Consider the following 18,492-nt stretch of genomic DNA (forward strand, 5'->3'; position numbering starts at 1 on the left):
TGTTCAGCGCTGATTTGTTCTGCCACCAACCTCAGGTTTGCTTATTAACGCATTATTTCATTAATCTAAAGCTTTGATACTCAATGTAAAATTGTTTTTGAAGAAATTTTACTTAAATCAAAAATTTTAAAAACATTGATATCTAGTTAAAATAATGATCAAAACATTGGAAAGCTGCTTTGAAAAATTATTTTTTATATTCTTCTCAACCGTAAAAACATTTGAATAATATTTTGCGTTTTACTGAGGGGAATTTTTGTAAGCCCGTGAAGACTACGGCAATATTTATGCCTGGTGTTGTTTTTTCCTGAAAATTAGTTATTGGCAGTCAAAAATTTCTCAGTAGCGCTTTTAGTAGCAGCCACACCTTATCGGCCACCGAACAAAGTTTCAATTGTAACGAAAAAACAAACTAACGTGAAATTGCAAAAATGACTTAAACTTTTTTAAATAGTTGGATAAGAAAATTTTTTTTTGCTCATGAGTATGATTAGCAATCATTCTGTTAAAATTGTAGCGGTGACTAGCCAAAAATTTAGCGAGGTTTTTTTTGGAGCTATTTGCTTTCCGCTTTCCATTTGGGAGCTTGTTGTAGATTGAGCGTCAGTTTTTGATTGGTAACTTAATAACAAGTTAAAATTTTTAAAACTTTTAAAAGACCATCTATTTTTCCTTGTGTTTGAGATTTTTAATACAGTTTTTTGTCGAAATTGTCAGTGCGAACATTTTTTTTGCAGTGAGTTCTCATTTTATACACAATTAAGTGATACTACTTTAAGAAAAGCATCTGTTTGCAATTGTAATGTTGTTTTATACTGAATAGGTTACTCCAAAAAGCCAATATTGTTCATTAAAATACTGAGCTATCAGTGCAAAATAAATTTTACTTCTTGAACTATGCCTAACCCAGAATTTTAAGTTCCTGTAATGCCTCTCATATGTTGGTGAACGAATCCCACGGGAAGAAACCAAGTCTGATTATTAATCGGTACAATAACATCTGTGAGCGATATCAAACTCTGGCAACATTTTCTATGAAAATCTTTTTAAAAATTTTTGTAAACATTCAAGCTCATTTTTTTTATTTTTGAATTTTGTTAGGTGCAAGTTCTTATAGCTCCACATCAAACAAAACCAGCGCTGTGCAAGAAATACAGTTTGCTTTAATTCTTAGAAATTAATTTTTCGAAAAAAAATTTAACTTCCTTTTTCCGTTCTGCATTGTATTATCACATTGTAATTTTTTTGTGTGTCCAAACGAAACTCTTCATTGTTTCATTGTTTCATTGTTTCACCAGACATTAATGATCAAAACAGAAAGTCACTTTTTTATAAAGTAGGAAGAAAGAAACTGTTAATTATGAGATTCGTATAAGCTTTTAAGATTCCTTTTACCCAAGAGGTTTAACCTTCGATGCCACCATCCGATACGGAAAATTTAAGCCATCTGATATGAATAATGATTAAGGAAAAATAAACCAAGCTCTATTTAACATAAAGAAAATCATCTGCAGTGACTGTAGAAAATGTTTGAAACCAGCCAAAAGTTTTGTTCTTGCTATATGTACGAACAATAAATTTTGTAGAATCGCATTCCCCTCAGGTGTGTTGTATGTGTTTGCAGAAAATGGTGCAGATGAAGGAAGAAATGGACAGTGTGAAACAGAACATGGATAACTTGTCACGGAAGTACGGAGAACAGTTGGCAGTTCTAGCAGAAGACATATCACAGGTACAATTAACTATCACAAATGGTATTTTTTCTTATGGTTTTTTTGAAGAAAGAAATACTTGATATCAGCAACCGTAATTTTGTGTAATTTCACCGCTACATTATGTAATTTCACCGCTACCAGGCGATAATGTTTATTTCACCGCTACATTATGTAATTTCACCGCTACCAGGCGATAATGTTTATTTCACCGCTACATTATGTAATTTCACCGCTACCAGGCGATAATGTTTATTTCACCGCTACATTGTAATTTAACCGCTACCAGGCGATAATATTTATTTCACCGCTACATTATGTAATTTCACCGCTACCAGGCGATAATGTTTTTTTTCCAACGCATTCACCCCCTGATTTTTGTAATTTCACCGCATTCACCGCTTATCTTACAAGACACCTCAACGGTGACACCTCAACGCGGGAAGTGAATAGCGATTGAGTGAATCTTATTGTCGAGACACCACATGATGTGTGCCTCGAAACATACAAACTTTTTCAGATATTGTAAACTGTTGTGATCAACCATCGGTTGGAAATTATATGTGATGCTTTTCAAAACTTCTGTTTCTTTCTTTGTAATTAAATAGCAGATTTAGGGAGGACAATATTACGGCTTTTTTGATGCTTTCATTTTGAATGATTTGAGATCAAACAAAACTGCCCAGGTTTAGGTCCAGACCCAAATTGAGCTATGATCAGACTATGCAGACTGAAATGACCTCTGATCAGACCGAAATCAGACCATGGTCCAGACTATTGTGCGCTCGAACCGCTTTCCAGACCCTGTAATTTTGGTCTGGGAACACAGGGGTTTGCGCTCGATTGGGTCTGATCATAGCTCAATTTGGGTCTGGACCTAAACCTGGGTGTTAAATACAGTTTCTTACAAAAATATTCTACAATAAGTTGCATGATCAGTCTACTGTACCAGAGTTTATATATCCATTTTTTTGCGTCTTAGGTGGGCAAAAACTTTGTGGGTGAGCAAAACAAAGCCCAATTCGAGTACAGGAAGCCAGACCCCGGTCGACCCAACGAAGGGTATGCAGCTTCACGGGCACTTCTGGCCAAGGCTAAACATTACGCCGTGGGAGGAGGTCGAAAACACAGAGAGTTAGAGGAGGAATTGAGGGTAAGATGATGAAAAAAGTTTTGTATCGAAAAACATTTGAGCCATAACCATTAAGTCATCCAACATTTTTTACAGCCCATTGATCTGTAAAAAGAGCCCAACATAATTAACCGGTGTAAGAGCCCAGCATAGTTGCCAAAATGATAAGGCTACATTGTGCAGGTTAACAAACACGGCATATGGAGGCTCTGAAGATAGTTGGTTCGTTTCCTCGTAGATATAAACATTTGTCGTAATTGCAGACGGCAATACAGAGGTAATTTCCCCGGTGTTCTCAGAATTTTTATGGTGTAAGATCTGACAAATTTCTGACAAAACCATCTTGCTAATAGCCTGTAAGGGGATGCATCTTCTTATCAGATCTGATAAGACGTTTCGTCCTCAAAAACGGGATAAACAGGTAGCGCCCAGCGGGCATTAAGTGCTCTTAGTGCCTTTCACCTCTGTTTCAGCTCAAACTGTTTTGGAGACTTAATACTTATGTTGTGAAGGGCGGTTCTTAGAGGTTGACGACACCCCAACTGTTGACCCCCCCATTGCCCCACCCCCCCCCCCCCACCACGCAGCTGTTGCCCCCCACCCCACTGTTGCACACCCCCTCACCATCAGACCCCCGGTGTACTCCCCCCCCCTCCCGTGGCTACTGACGAACAACCGATCGCTAAAAACACGCAATTTTATACTAATTTTCACAAATTTTTTCAAGTTTTTTGAAAATTTTTGTCGTTTTTTGTGTTTTTTCAGCCCTAAGTGTCAAGAAACCTCCTAAAGGGTTTTATATTAAAATACTGCATAGTTTCTTGAGGTAGTGGAATGGTTTCAACACTTTAACATCACGAATTTTAACCTTTTTTTTGACAAAACGTGCAAATTTTTCCAATTTTTTTGACATTTATATTTTATTATCCACTTCGTTCCGGACGCAGGGGCCAAAAAACGTCCTTAAGTGTTTGATAATAGGTTACTGAAACAGTTTTAATTGCCGTGGAATAGCTTTCAGTTTTTTAATATGACAAATTTTATCAATTTTTTTGATAAAACTTGCAATTTTTTCAGGTTTTTGTTGGTTTTTAGGTTTCTCCAGCCTAAAGACCCGAGAAACCTCCTCTAGGTTTCAAAATTAGTTACTGTATAATTTCTAGATGTAATGAAATGTTTTTCCAGAATTCAACACCACGAACTTCAGCATTTTTGTTTTACAAAACTTGCAAATTTTTGAATTTATTGTCGGTTTTTTTGTCATTATTGTCATTTATTCACGTTTTTCAGCCTAAGAGAAAGTCTTTGTCAGGTTTGATAATGACTTACAGAAAAACGTTTTTTGGCCATGAATAAGTTACAACTTTTATCACAAATGTTAGCAGTTTTTTTGCAACTTCTAAATTTTTTCAAGTTTTTTAAAATTTTTTGTCACAACAGCCACATGACCACACTGCATAGCTTCTAGATGTAATGGAAAGGTTTTCAAGATTTTAAGATCAGCAATTTTTAAAATTATTTGCAATTTTTTCAAGTTTTTTTACTTTTTATCATTATTTTCCGATACCAGGGTCCTAGGGACCTCCTCCTAGGCTTCATGAAAAGCTGTCGCATAGTTTCTAGATTCATGGAATTTTTATAAATATTTTAATGAATCCAGATTTAGCACTTTTTCTGATAAATTTTAATTTCTTAAATTTTCGAAAAATTATTATCATGTTCCAAGTTTATGGATGTTTTTGAGCCAGTAAAACTAATTAAATCTTGAAATAATATTCCTGGATAGTCTGTTGAGACAATTGAATGGTTTTGAAAATTATAATTTGTTGAATTTTAACAAAATTTTTTTAAAATTTGCAATTGTTTTCAAATTTTTGGAATGTTTTTGTCCTTTTCTCAGTTTAACTATCATTACTGGCCAACGAAGTTTTTCAAGTCTTGCAGATGGGTCAGCTGACATAACTCAGGAGAGAAAAAATAGTTTTGAACATTTTACTGCAAAATCTGGAAGCTTTTCGTTTAAATTTTGCAATATTTGCAAGTTTTTTGAATATCAGTTTTCTATTTGATTTGTTTACTAACAAAGCTAGAAAACTAAAAGTTGAAGAGTCGAATCAAGCTAGCGCTAGCTTCAATAAAATTTGGCTAGCTACTGACAAAAGTCAACCGCTCGCCGGTCGTTTGAGAGCAATTCGCCCGACGTCAGTCGGTTATGTTAAGATATTGTGAAAATGGTTATTCGAGTATCAGGAGCTTTTTCTGAAGTGGCGATTATCAAACTAGGCTGAAATTTTTTTTCAAAGACCAAAACTATCTTGGACTGCTAAGTTGAGCCGTAGTGCTTAGTTCAGACTCAGAAAAAAACTGCCGCCAAAATAGAACCAACAAACATTTTTTCATAGGAACTTGACTACGTTATACGGCAAAATTGAAATCATCGAAACGATTTCTTATCAGATCATATAAGAAAAGAATTCAGCAAAATTGACTTTTTATCTTATCAGATCTTATACAGTTAAAGTTCACGTAGGGCAGAATTTTTATCTTATCAAGACCAGATAAGATCTTACACGATAGAGATTTTTGATCAGCATCTTATCATGATAATAATTCCAGAATCTTTGGAGTTGTTTAATAAAAGTTTCAATGTAATATGGTCTTTTTTTTAAACTTTCGTCACTCCTATCACGAACTAAGATGTTTTGGGAGAAGTGTTTTAGGAAAACATCGAAAGCGGTTATCCAAATAAAACTATCGAAAAGATTATCATAAATAGAAATGAGACAAAAATATTTCAGCACTCAAAAAAGATTACATTTATTTTTTTGATGGGTGTTAAAATATAGTGTGAACGGCACCCTGATATGAACTGATATGATCGGTTTCGAGCGCCAAGGAGCGTTTTGTTTTCTTATTTGTAATAACATTTTCATCGTCGTATTTAGAGGACCGCTTTTGTTTTTTTTTCTCAAAATATTTTCCCCAAAACATGCAATTCTTGTACTTTAAACATAGTGTTTTGGTAAATTCTGCTTAGACTCAAACATTCTGGATTTTAAGCCAGCCAGCATTTTTGGTAAGACAAAGTTGTGGCCCCCTAAATGTTTCCACGTTCAAAATAAAAAATAAAATAATGTCCAGTTAAAACATCTGGAGAATAGCATTCACTCGTCATATCAGATTTTAATATTTTCGATTTTCTTTTCATGCCATGTATCTTTTTTATGCAAAGTTTTTGCCTCCCAGTGAAGAAAGCTTTGCACCATAAAAGTTTATCTTGCCTCGTCAGTTTTTCGATAGCAATTCTTCCGACGTTAGTCGGTTTTTGTTAATTATATTGGCAGTATGTTTTTGAGTAGATGTTTTCTTATTTTTAAATGGAAATTGTATATAAATATAAATTCAATATGGTGATATAATGCAGCTTTTCATCAAAAATTTTGCATATATATTATGATACAAAACTTTATCTGCGAGGTAGCTGAGAAAACCCTCGCAAAACAAAATTTAACAAATGATAAGTATTCTATACTTTTCCTGAGGCAATAGATGATGGCTGCAACAAAATCTTGTGCAGACAACAAGAACGCATTTTAAAGATCACATATAGGTATTTAAAGGTCTAAAATTTTAATCGATTTTCTTCAATAAATTAACTTACTGGAAAACGAACTAAAAACTTACTGGATATGTTTCAAAAGTTTTGAATAATTTTTTATCATGATTCAGTACTGAGTTAGCGTGTTTCTATGATACTGCATTTGCAGAGACTTCGCAATGACAGAGAGGAGAGGGAGGCAGCCCAGATGGAGAAATTGATGATGTTGAGTCAGGCTAAGCAGAACATGGATGCGATGAAGGAGACGATGCAAGACCTCAAGGATGACAATGCCAGACTGCAACAGTCGATTCAAAACAGAAATGCACAGATCGCTGCCATGGGTATTCCAAATTTGTTCTAGTTATTTTCACTCATTTAATCACTCCACACCCACCACATTGTAACAATGCATCAATTCACCCCTATATCATTTCACCCTGCAAAATTTAGTTTCCACCCCAAAACCCTTTCACCAGTCTGTATAATTTTATATAATTTTAAGAATAAAACTGGACTCAAACTCTATTTATCGCCTAAATTGTACCAATTATGTAACTTGACTAAATTGAATACCACCCCATTGTATGCTGACATAATGTTCTCAAATTAAAAAGAATGCTATTTTTGTTTTTGCTTCCTATGAGAATGTTCTATAAGTAGAATTTTTGCCGTTCTTTCGCTAATTTAACTCGATAATTATTCAAAATTTTTCATCTGCTTTTGATATATTGAATTTTTTGTCCCATTATATATGTTGCTAACAATAGGAACAACTGCGTATTTTCAATGGACGAGCAGCAATACAACGGCAATTTTTTGTCTAATTGTGGACTTCTACAACCCGAAGTATATTGAGATTCGGATCATCATTTTCAATATTCAGTTTTTCTTTTTGATTTTTGATGCTAATCACAGACGGGAAAGATTTACGAATCAAAGCGTAAATGTAAATAGATTCCACTCTCATGAAATGAGGCCCCACGAACAAATGCTACAACTACAAGTGAAAAAACCTATGGTTCTTACGGCTTCAAAGTTGTGTTCGAGTGTTCGCTAAAAGTTTCTGAAGTTTTGAGTTCTGCCTGTATTCGTATTATTTTATAGTTCTATGACTTAGTCTCAATAATGGCAGGTTCAATTGGCCTATTAAGTAGCCACAATGTAATCTCTCATGTATTTGTTAGGTAAAGGTTAGTTTTTGTTATGAATTTTAAAAAAAATTGTTTAAAACAACAATGTCTTGTTGAGCTTTAAGTGGCAATTAAAAAATATTGTTGTTATCTGACACCTTACAGGCAGACCACATTGGCCTTCTAATGCGGCAAATAGTAATTTGTTTAGTTGTTTGATTTTAAAGCAACTTTTTTAAAATTGGTGCACCAATTATTTTTGAGTAACAATTGAATTTTCGAAAATTTTCTTTCTCTTTCTCATTTCGAAGAACAATATGTCCAAAAACTTGGATAAGCGTGCTAGCATACGCAAATTTCAGAGCCCCTTTGTTTAACTCATTTGATTATAAAATTTTGCTAGCATTTCTCTTAACTATGATTCAGTCATTTATGTTTTTAGAATACCCTAGTCAAAAATGACTGTAAACCAAAAAGGTTGCGATAAACGACAGTAGTTTGTTCGGAAAGAGTAGCAAAATCCTTTTAACGTTTTTAGCATTTTTTGATCGGAATCACCTGAAAATAAATGTAGGAACAAGGATTTTATTATTGATTGTTTTGTATTAAACAGGGAATTTTTGAATTTGTATCCCTTTTTATCAACTCTTTTGACTCCATAAAGTACAAAGATTTTTTTAGCTATCATTACGTGGTCAATATCGGATTTTTCGTGTAATTTTCTCGATTTTGTCATTATTTTTTACGAACATGTTTTAAGACTAGGGTTATAAGCGTGTGACAAAACTGGTGACAGGTACGAAAAATTGTCACCAGTTTCTACAAAAGGCCAAATTTTGTGATATTTGCCCACCTAATGATGACATATCACCACTGTGACATCTCGGCATTTACAATATGCAGTCTTATGCAAGTTTCGACCAAAACTGTCCAAGTCTTTAAAACGTTTGAGAGTTAGATGTAGCACCAAAAACTCAATCTCAAAGATTCAATAGGTTTATTCCTCAGCACAGAAGATTTCCAGGAATGAAAGTTAAGGTGGGAGCGATTTCTGTCCTTATGATCAGGTAAAGCAGGAGGAGATGAAATTGACGACCCTGACTTGAAGATGTTGAATGACGAGCACCAGAGACAGATAGGAAAGATTCGCACCCAACTACAGGAGGAGACAAGGAAAGCAGAGAGAGCTAACAGGTACTTAGTACATTGTTCATTAAGTTTTCGCGAAATCAACATAGTCACTAAAAACAATAAGAAATGCGGAATTGATTGTTATTGAAGATTTTGGTATTGCTTAGTGATAAATGAGAGTTGATGAGGTTGTATAAGTAATATCAGGAATTGATTTGCTCACCGTAAGTTTAAAACTGTTCTTTTAGAGTCCTGATGAAATTTTCTCTTGAGCTGCGAATATCGGAATATAGCTTATCACTGATAAAACTGTACCAATGTATGACAAACAAAATTCCAGTGTAATGGCAGTCACCGCATTCACCGCTACATTATGTAATTTCACCTCAATCACTTCCTGTGATACATATTGTTGTTGCTTTTTCGAGGTGAAATCTCTGTTAATGCCCAGTATTAACTTCTTCATTGAATCAATGTAAGTCGCCATATTTGCTGATTGATTTGTGTAAAGCGCCATGTTTTAATGACTGCTAACCATAAAATGAAAGTAAATTCATATAAAACGGAAGTGATGTTATTTATTTTTTGATGTAACATGAAACAAAACATTTGAAACCAACAAATAAACATGAAAACAAGGTAAAAGGAATGAATACGACCAAGGATTAGCCAGCGTCGAGTTCAGCCTCGGCCCGGGGTTTATTCTATAGTTTCTAGTAGTTAAAAATTAATATGATATTAACGGGAGACCTGATAGTAACATAGATGTGGCAAAAACGAAACACATCGAGATCCGGGCTCTGATGACATTCTAATCTCAGACGAGTGAATTGAAAACTATTCAGCGTTGTTTAAGATTTTACGATATAAACAGGATTATCATGCGCAAGAAGAAGGTTCAAGTGAGTGTTAAATATAGATAGATTTCTACTCTGTTAACAGGGAAAGAGATGAGGTGGCGCAACAGGTGGAGAGAATGAAGGCAGAAATTCAGGCTCAGAAGGAGAGGTTTGCTAAAGAGAAAGCAGACGTAAGTACAAACAGTGCATGCAAGATCAATAGATTGACGCAGCTCTGTTATTTTTTGTAGGAGCATTTTGGGCTCTATTTCAAACCCGAACAATAGTGCACAAAAATAGCGGTCAAAAACTAAAATTTTGTGTTTGCCAGCCGAATGCTTCAAAAACAAACGGGTTTTGAGTGTTTTTTCCTTGAAACGAGTGTTTCTTGTTTTCTTGTTTTTCTTGTTTTTGGGACAAAATTTTAAGTCCGGGTTATATCATAGCACATTAAAAAGCGACAGGGGTCTTCAAAATAATTTAAACGTATAAGGGTATGGGGTCGACAAGAATTCAATTACTTGTTTTAAGACCAAAAATTGTTACATAATATCGATTCATAATTCAGTTGCATAATTTACAATTTCTGCATAATTTTCTGATTTACTTCTGTTAAATTGCCTTTTGACATTGCACCGATGACATCTTTTTCTTTGAAATGATTAAAATTGGCAATCTGTGTGTGAAATAATCATTGAGTTTTAAAAATCTGCAGTTGTGGTATCACACTGGAGAGGGGAGTGAAACGTAAAAACAGCTTGAAAGAATGAGAGAAACTTTTTAAAACAGCGGATTCAGCCCATTTCTAACAAAAAATTCATTGCATTTCAGCTTTTTTGATATTTTTGAGCAGAAATTTTTGTAAATTCAACGCATATCAGCTTATTTTTTTTACATATTTTTCAGAATAATTCGCGATCAGAGACACTATTTTTCACGTTTTCGGCATTTCATAAATAATATCACCGCATTTCTAAACATACTGCGTACAGGTCAACTTGTGATGCCATTGAATTTATTCACATGTAGATAGAGGCACAGCATTCGGTCTTACTGGGGTACAACAATGACATGAAGGAGTTTGAGAGAAACCCTCAGAACACCCTCACTCCCGCCACTAAGCCCGTTGGGGAACACGAGAAGAGTCTCAGCCCCACAGCTCAGAAACACATCAAACAACTCGAGGACCAACTCCAACAGGTACTATTAGAAGGTTGTGTGAGAACAACCTAATGTAAATTGTGCGTAAGATAAGATTGACATCCCAGGTTGAGGTCCTCGTTTAAAAGTCCTTATGAAAATACCCAGGCAGACCAATAATGCTTATGATCAAGACTTTATTGCCTCGTTCAAATTTTCGGTGTGTTCATGTGCTCGTTCAATAAAGCTTATAAAAAGACCGTTCCAGATGCAAAAGCAATATGATGAGATTCAGGCTCAGAGACTCAGGCAGACCAAAAAAATTATGATCCAGACTTTGTCTCAATCGTGTTTAAAAGAAGATTGACAAGAAGATCTATTTGTTAATAATTAATAATAATAATTTTGGTTCCTGCGTAATCGCAGCGGATCAGCATTAGGCCTACAGTAGCCTGTTCTCAGCTGCCCTTTTTCTTATTTTTCAGACTGATCTTTTTATGAGCAGCATTGCTCTTTTTTGGTGACTATAGCCACTTTTTTTGCGTCTGAAATTTTCACGTGGTGCCATCATTGCAGCCAACATTGGTCAGTCTATGGTCAACCTGAAGCTATGGTTAAGTAAGAGCTCATCCTCACACAGACAGCTTCACGGAGGCAGGAGATTGAACTCTCAATCAGTGGCGTGTGAGGCACACACCTTACCTCTGGGCTATCACGCCACAACGTATACTTGGCTAGAGAAATGAAGTCTTGAGGAACAAGAAAGAACGTGAGAACGGGTTATAAGAGATGTACAAGTTCGAGAGCTTAAGACCAGCTGGTGTAAATGTGTAGCACACTAGGCTTGCAAGTAAGAAATGCTGGTTCGAATCCAGTACTGGTCCATTTTCACAGTAGTATCGCTTGCGTCGGACACCCTAACAGGTACAGCACTGCAATAAAGTGTAAGGTAACAGACCGATGCGGCAAGTGATTAGACCATCTGATCAATTAGTTTAAATCAGATCAAGTTTATGCAATATGCCTTGCCACTCATATTTAGAAATTGGAGAAACACGCTTATTCTTCTAAACCTATGAATATAAAATCCCTGGCTTAAGAAGTCGGAATAATACTGCCCAATGTTAAGAATCATTGTTTAAGTGTTCTTGAGAACTGCATTTTGAGATGTAAACATCAACTAGAACGTTTTGCACCTCACACTCAAAATCACATTAATTCGCGAGATAATTGCTCTCAACCAATTTTTTTTTGAAAAAACTGTTCATATTTTATGACAGTTGAGTGGCTAAATAAAGTAAAATGTAATCTTAAAGAATATACTTTTTTGACCTCCATCCAGTGTTTTTTTACTACCCCCACTTACAAGTTATCTGTTGTCATATAGCACGTTTCTATAAAAAACGGCCGTTGGGGGTAGGGGGACATAAAGATACAAGCGGACTAAGATGAGGGGGACAGAGCAGATCCATCTAATCAGTGTTGATTTCCCGGTTTGATACTTTTACTGAAAAATACGTAAGATATGCGCTGACAGCCGATGAAAGAAGTAAATCTTCAGCTTATAAGTCTTGCTCAGAATTAACCGCTTAATGTGAGTACATAATTTAATTACTTGTCAACACATCAACAGGATAATTTTGTTCATTTTTTTTTCATTTGTACATTGTCAGCGCCTGTGGAGAATGTTCTTTTCATGGGTCGAGCAAAAGTCTTTTCATTGGTCTGTTTTTTTTTTTGCAAATTCAGAATTTTTAAAATGTTGAGGTAGCACTGGAGCAAGACCAAGCAGCATTGCAAGACAGCTGTCCCACTTTAAAACCAGTTGGAGAAATGCCAAAACAATTTTGTCAACTCTTAAAGATAAGGCAGATATTAAAGTTGAAGTATATTGCAACATTACTGATGTGAATGAAACCAGGTAGCTTAAGCGTTATTGCTTTCTTTCCTTTAGACCTGACGACGAAGATGTGACGCTTTTCAGGTGTTCTCCTCCCCAAAAATAAGAACTATGACTTTAAAAAAACAATGCAGATTTTTGATTAATTAATGCCTCTTCAAAATTGCAAAGGATGAAGAGCGTAAATGCTTACTACGTTGTAAGCAATTAGAAAAACAAAATTGCACGTAAAATTTTTATGTAAAGACTTTTATGAATTTGGAATTTTTGAAAAAAACTGAAATTATGAAAGAGATGTGCTGAAAAAGGTGCCGATTTTGTTAAAAAACGAGTTGACAAAGGTTTGAAAATATTTTATTTCATTCAGCGCCGAAAACTAAACTTTCAACACATTGAGATATTCCTTATATATGCGAATTGCTTACAAAATGTTCCGCTTACACCCGCCCATATCTTGAACCGGGTTTCGAAATGAATTTGAGCTCGTGAAGAAGAAGCTTGCGATCTATCCAATCAAAAATTGAGCTATATTAGTTATATTTCGTTAGTATGCATAGCTCAAAAACATTTTGGCATTTTTTGATATTTTTTTGTTTTATTTTTAGTGTTTTTTAGTTCTGAATAGCAGTTGAATTTCGAAATACAGTCTGCACAAAATGGTTAATCTCTTAATCAATGTTCGCGGGCTTTTTGAATGAGAACTCCTTATCATTTTTGTAAACATGGTTATTTTTTAGATTAGGTTTAGTTAATTAGTTAGTTATTTAGTTAGGTTTTTAATCTTATTCGTTTCTAGTCGAATGATGAGAAGAAGAGGCTGGAAGAGGAGAACCAGCAACTGAAGTCTCAGATAAAGAATCTGGGCGCAGAGGTGTCAGTGGCTAAGCAGAGTGCAGACATGTCAGAGTCCAAATTCAGAAAGGCAACTGAGGAACACCTCAAGGAGAGAGACTCACTCAGAGCATCTCTTGACAAAGTTAGTTATGACATTCTTGAATTTTCACGTGTGAGATCAGAGAATTTGTTTTTTTTTCTCGTGTGATGGACAAAGTTTACCATTTTTTGTGTAATAGGTGTAAATAGGAGTGCCCGAGGGTGGTGAAGAAAATCGATACAGATATAGATTATAGAGAATAAATGAAATCGTAATCGTGTTGCAATTATATACAGGATTTTTGCTTTTGAAAGGATATATAGTAATGGGAGAAACAAAAAGTTTTAAGTAAAAATGTTGCTCGCAATTGTACTTTTTAGCGAATTGGATAGTCATAAAGCACTGAAGTGTCATGACAGCCATGGGAAATGTCGAATTTTTTTTTGCGCATAGCGGGTAGGTGCGACGGAATTTCGGACTTCGAGGAAAATTTTGGCCTGGCCCGTATGCTTGGTCTATGATACTTGGATATCATTTCTTGCAAACTTGCCCTTATGCCATTAAACGCAAAAACAGCGCTATATAAAACTCCAATATCGAGCATTTTTGCAGGTTTTTTGCCACTAAGATTATCAATTCTTACAGAGTCCCAAATCGCATTCACGCCTAAAGATTTTTTCACAACTAAGTTGTTTTACTGGAAATCTTTTACTTCCCCGGTAGAATTTTGACCCTGATAGGCATGTTATGATTTACCATTTTTAGGCCAGCGCTACACGAATATCGAAGACTCTAGGGAGTATAAAGAAGACAGTGTCAAAGGGAAGTCTAAAACTGACTCAACCAGAGACATTTGACGAGAGTGCGGACGAAGACGACACTGAGTTCAAAATGGATTCTAAGCTCAGTGGCAGTGCAGCCAAAAAGAGCAGCAGTCTGACTAAGAAATCGTCAGAAAAATCATGACGTCAGCATCTATAATCACAGATGAAGCTCACTGCTTATAAAAAAGGATCTATTTCTGTTTCGCCCCCCCCCCAGTAGTTTTTACGCCCCCCCCCCCCCCCAGTAGTTTTTACGCCCCCCCCCCCCCAGTAGTTTTTACGCCCCCCCCCCCCCCCAGTTACAAATTTTATGATAAAAAATTTTATGTACAGAGAATGTACAAATTTTATGTAAAAAATAGCACGTGCGCCTGGGGGGTGTAAAAAATACAAGCCAACTAAGCTGGTGGGCCAAAACAGAATAGATCCAAAAAAAATCTATGACGTCACAACTATAAGTCAGCGCAAGTGCAAAATTTTGTTTTATTTCGGATTTCGTTGGCAGCATTTTAAGTTCATTTGATGTTTGTACAATATAAATTGGAAATGATACTGAAGTTCCAATTTTTCCTGTGATTTTATGAATTTTTGTATCCTATTCTACTTAATAAAAAAAAAACGTTTTCCGGGCAGTCTCGTGAACAGATTTTATTTTACCCAAATTCGTCCATTTACAATATGTTCGCAAAATAGATGACCACATTGAACATTATCACGCAGAATAAATCTTGTTCAACTATGTCGCGAAATCTCTTGTTCAACTATGCCTGCGCAGTATAAGGTACGCTACCCATAACAGGTATTGGCCAAACTGAAATCGGTCAAAAGGAGGGCGGAAATGTGGGTATTTGCCAGACTATCAACTTGGCTCCGTCCAAATTAACCCCTCAATCCAGGGCCCATGTGTCTGGTCAATACCTCTGTTGGGTCTGGGACCTCATGCTCTCATCCTGGGTGGTCTTCATGGCGTGAAAATTGATTCTTCACTCAGACGACTGTTGATTCTCGGTATACCATATCTCGGCAGAACAGAAGCCTCCACAGAAATGGTCAGTCACATAAAAAGAACATGCAAACATAAATACACAGAGGGCTATTCTATCATAAAGCTATTCTAACTAGTTGGAAGTCTCCGACGAAATACGGGATACAAAGTTTGACAATCTTATTTCTGGGAAAATGTTTTGAGATAAAAATCAAACAAGCGGGTCGAATTGCTCGAAGAAGATTTGCGTAAATTTTGTCTAGGACTGCTCCAAAAGTGGATAAGTAAATTCGAAAATATTTTGCAATTTCATCTCAAAAAAATGCAGAAAACAATCAAACTTTTGCAGAAAAAGTAATACAAAAGACATGATAATGAAAAACAAATTCTCTTGAATCTGTCAACCATTAACGTTTTCTCAGGTTTAATTTGTCTATTTTTCAACCATAAGGAATCAATGGTTCGTTGGGAAAATCTTATAGACCACCAGGACACTTGGAAAAAAAATCATGCATATTTCAGATTATCCAGATTTGCGCAATTTTTTGAAACAAAATTCAGAATCAAACCCGTGATATATTTGGATCAAAATGATGCCAGAGGGATGTCTTAAATTTAAAATAGCTTTCATTTAACAAAACCAAATTCGATCGATGGTACCGGTTGAAGGTAGCTGAAATTCAAGAACGAAAAAATTCAACACTGGTAATCCGTTTTGAGAGAAATCTTGATGTTATTTTTGGATATTTCAAAATTGAAGACGCTTTAAAAGATTGGGTCTCATAATCAAAAACCGTTCAAAATTAAACGTTTTTTTTAAAAGAAACCTAAATCGACCTTAAAAAGGAGAATTAAAGTTAAAAAGGTGTTTGATTTGTTTTTGTCGACATCGCAAAGAAAACAGAACCGTTTTGCTCTCTGTCAACTAAAACTTACGATGGAGTAGCTTAAACAAGAGGGAGTAGTAAAAACAATTTTGAAATAAAAATATTTTTGTAAAAATGAAATTGTTAAATAACGCTGCTAAGAACATAAAGTTACAATTTTACAATTTCATTTCAGCAAAGCTCAAAAAATAGTTGTTGAAGCAGTGAGCATATTAATTTGCAATTTTGCGTGAAAAAATGTACTTCGTCATCAATTTGATCTGAGAATCGTATAACAGATAAAAATTCTCATATTATTAATTGAGCTTTCTAACTGGAAAACGGTTAAAGATAATTTTTAACCATTAGAATGTCAAAATGTGTATGCGAACGCAATCCACGTCCTCAAGATACTATCATCTCTAATTGTTCAATGAGAGAGTTTCCACTGATATTTTTTGCATGCCAGCTTTGCTTGTTGTAGCTGGATTCAACGCTTTTGAAAACGGAGGTGTGGTTCCTGTTTTGATGTCTTGCAGTAGGGTTAGACACCTAAAGGAGGCTCCCCACGTTTTTGCTTGCTGAATGCGTTATGTTATACAAATCTATATAGCGTCGGTCTTGTGTCAATTGTCTAAGTGCAATTTTCCTTCATTTGTCTTCATTATACGGGGTAAGATCACGCAAAAAAAACGAGACTTGAGATGATGAAAGCTTGACAAAAGGATAATTTTTGCAAGTTACATAATGACATCAAAAACCGTACTGGGGGCACAAAAAGTCTGATGAATGATATCATTTCGATATTGAGAAAGAGGGCAAAAATTTCCAAAACCTACCAGCATTGATGACAATTCTCGATTTGAAAAAAAACAAAGTGATTGTGGAAGTCATGTAAATTCAGCAGAACGTCCTACCGCGTGAACGTTTTCCGTTGCCAACCCCCCCCCCCCCCACAGTACCCCAAGCAGCTTCCAGATGCAACACCGTTTTTACTTTGCAGATCACAACTTAAAAAAATTTTGTGTGCTGCTGGTCGGAGTAAACGTTATACATGCAAACACAAATGCACACACGGACAAAAAGCTATTTTAACTAATTGGCTGTCGCCGAAAAAATACGGGATACTAAATTTGACATCCTTACTTCTGGGAAAATGTTTTTTTCTGATAAAAATCAAACAAGCGGGTCGAATTGCTCGAAGAAGATTTGTGTAAATTTTGTCTAGGTCTGCTCCAAAAGTGGATAACTATATTTGACAAATTTTTGCAATGTCATCTCAAAGAAATGCAGAAAACAATCAAACTTTTGCAGAAAAATTATTACAAAAGACATGATAATGAAAAACGGATTCTCTTGAATCTGTCAACCATTAACGTTTTCTCAGGTTTAATTTGTCTATTTTTCAACCATAATGAATCAAAGGTTCGTTGAGAAAATCTTATAGACCACCAGGACACTTGGAAAAAAAATCATGCATATTTCAGATTATCCAGATTTGCGCAATTTTTTGAAACGAAATTCAGAATCAAACCCGTGATATATTTGGATCAAAATGATGCCAGAGGGATGTCTTAAATTTGAAATAGCTTTTATTTAACAAAACCAAATTCGATCGAAGGTACCGGTTGAAGGTACCTGAAATTCATGAACGAAAAAATTCAACACTGGTATTCTGTTTTGAGAGAAATCTTGATGTTATTTTTGGATATTTCAAACTTGAAGAGGCTTTAAAAGATTAGGTCTCATAATCAAAAACCGTTCAAAATTAAACGTTTTTTTAAAAAGAAAGCTAAATCGACCTTAAAAAGGAGAATTAAAGTTAAAAAGGTGTTTGATTTGTTTTTGTCGACATCGCAGAAAAAACAAAACCGTTTTGCTCTCTGTCAACTAAAACTTACGATGGAGTAGATTAAACAAGAGGGAGTAGTAAAAACAATTTTGAAATAAAAATATTTTTGTAAAAATGAAATTGTTAAATAATGCTGCTAAGAACATAAAGTTACAATTTTACAATTTCATTTCAGCAAAGCTCAAAAAATAGTTGTTGAAGCAGTGAGCATATTAATTTGCAATTTTGCGTGAAAAAATGTACTTCGTCATCGATTTGATCTGAGAATCGTATAACAGATAAAAATTCTCATATTATTAATTGAATTTTCTAACTGGAAAATGGTTAAAGATAATTTTTAACCATTAGAATGTCAAAAATGTGTATGCGAACGCAATCCACGTCCTCAAGATACTATCATATCTAATTGTTCAATGAGAGAGTTTCCACTGATATTTTTTGCATGCCAGCTTTGCTTGTTGTAGCTGGATTCAACGCTTTTGAAAATGGAGGTGTGGATCCTGTTT

The 18,492-nt window shown here is 35.1% G+C and overlaps 2 protein-coding genes across 3 annotated transcripts in view; both read left to right on the plus strand.

Moving 5' to 3' along the window:
- The window catches only part of LOC142337902 (uncharacterized), a 519,657-nt gene extending 505,167 nt beyond the window's left edge, over nt 1–14,490 (plus strand). The window contains exons 14-21 of the mRNA XM_075387534.1: nt 1,625–1,732; nt 2,695–2,865; nt 6,612–6,786; nt 8,643–8,769; nt 9,649–9,736; nt 10,575–10,745; nt 13,382–13,561; nt 14,225–14,490. Coding sequence (XP_075243649.1) covers nt 1,625–1,732; nt 2,695–2,865; nt 6,612–6,786; nt 8,643–8,769; nt 9,649–9,736; nt 10,575–10,745; nt 13,382–13,561; nt 14,225–14,425 — 1,221 coding nt within the window. The 3' untranslated portion in view covers nt 14,426–14,490. The remainder of the gene's footprint in view (nt 1–1,624; nt 1,733–2,694; nt 2,866–6,611; nt 6,787–8,642; nt 8,770–9,648; nt 9,737–10,574; nt 10,746–13,381; nt 13,562–14,224) is intronic.
- LOC142337910 (uncharacterized) overlaps nt 1–18,492 on the plus strand; it is a 218,721-nt gene that overhangs the window by 166,432 nt on the left and 33,797 nt on the right. The gene's annotated exons all lie outside the window — the stretch shown is intronic.

Source organism: Convolutriloba macropyga, chromosome 4, assembly GCF_964194025.1.
Source record: "Convolutriloba macropyga chromosome 4, txConMacr16.3, whole genome shotgun sequence".
Lineage (NCBI taxonomy): Eukaryota > Metazoa > Xenacoelomorpha > Acoela > Convolutidae > Convolutriloba > Convolutriloba macropyga.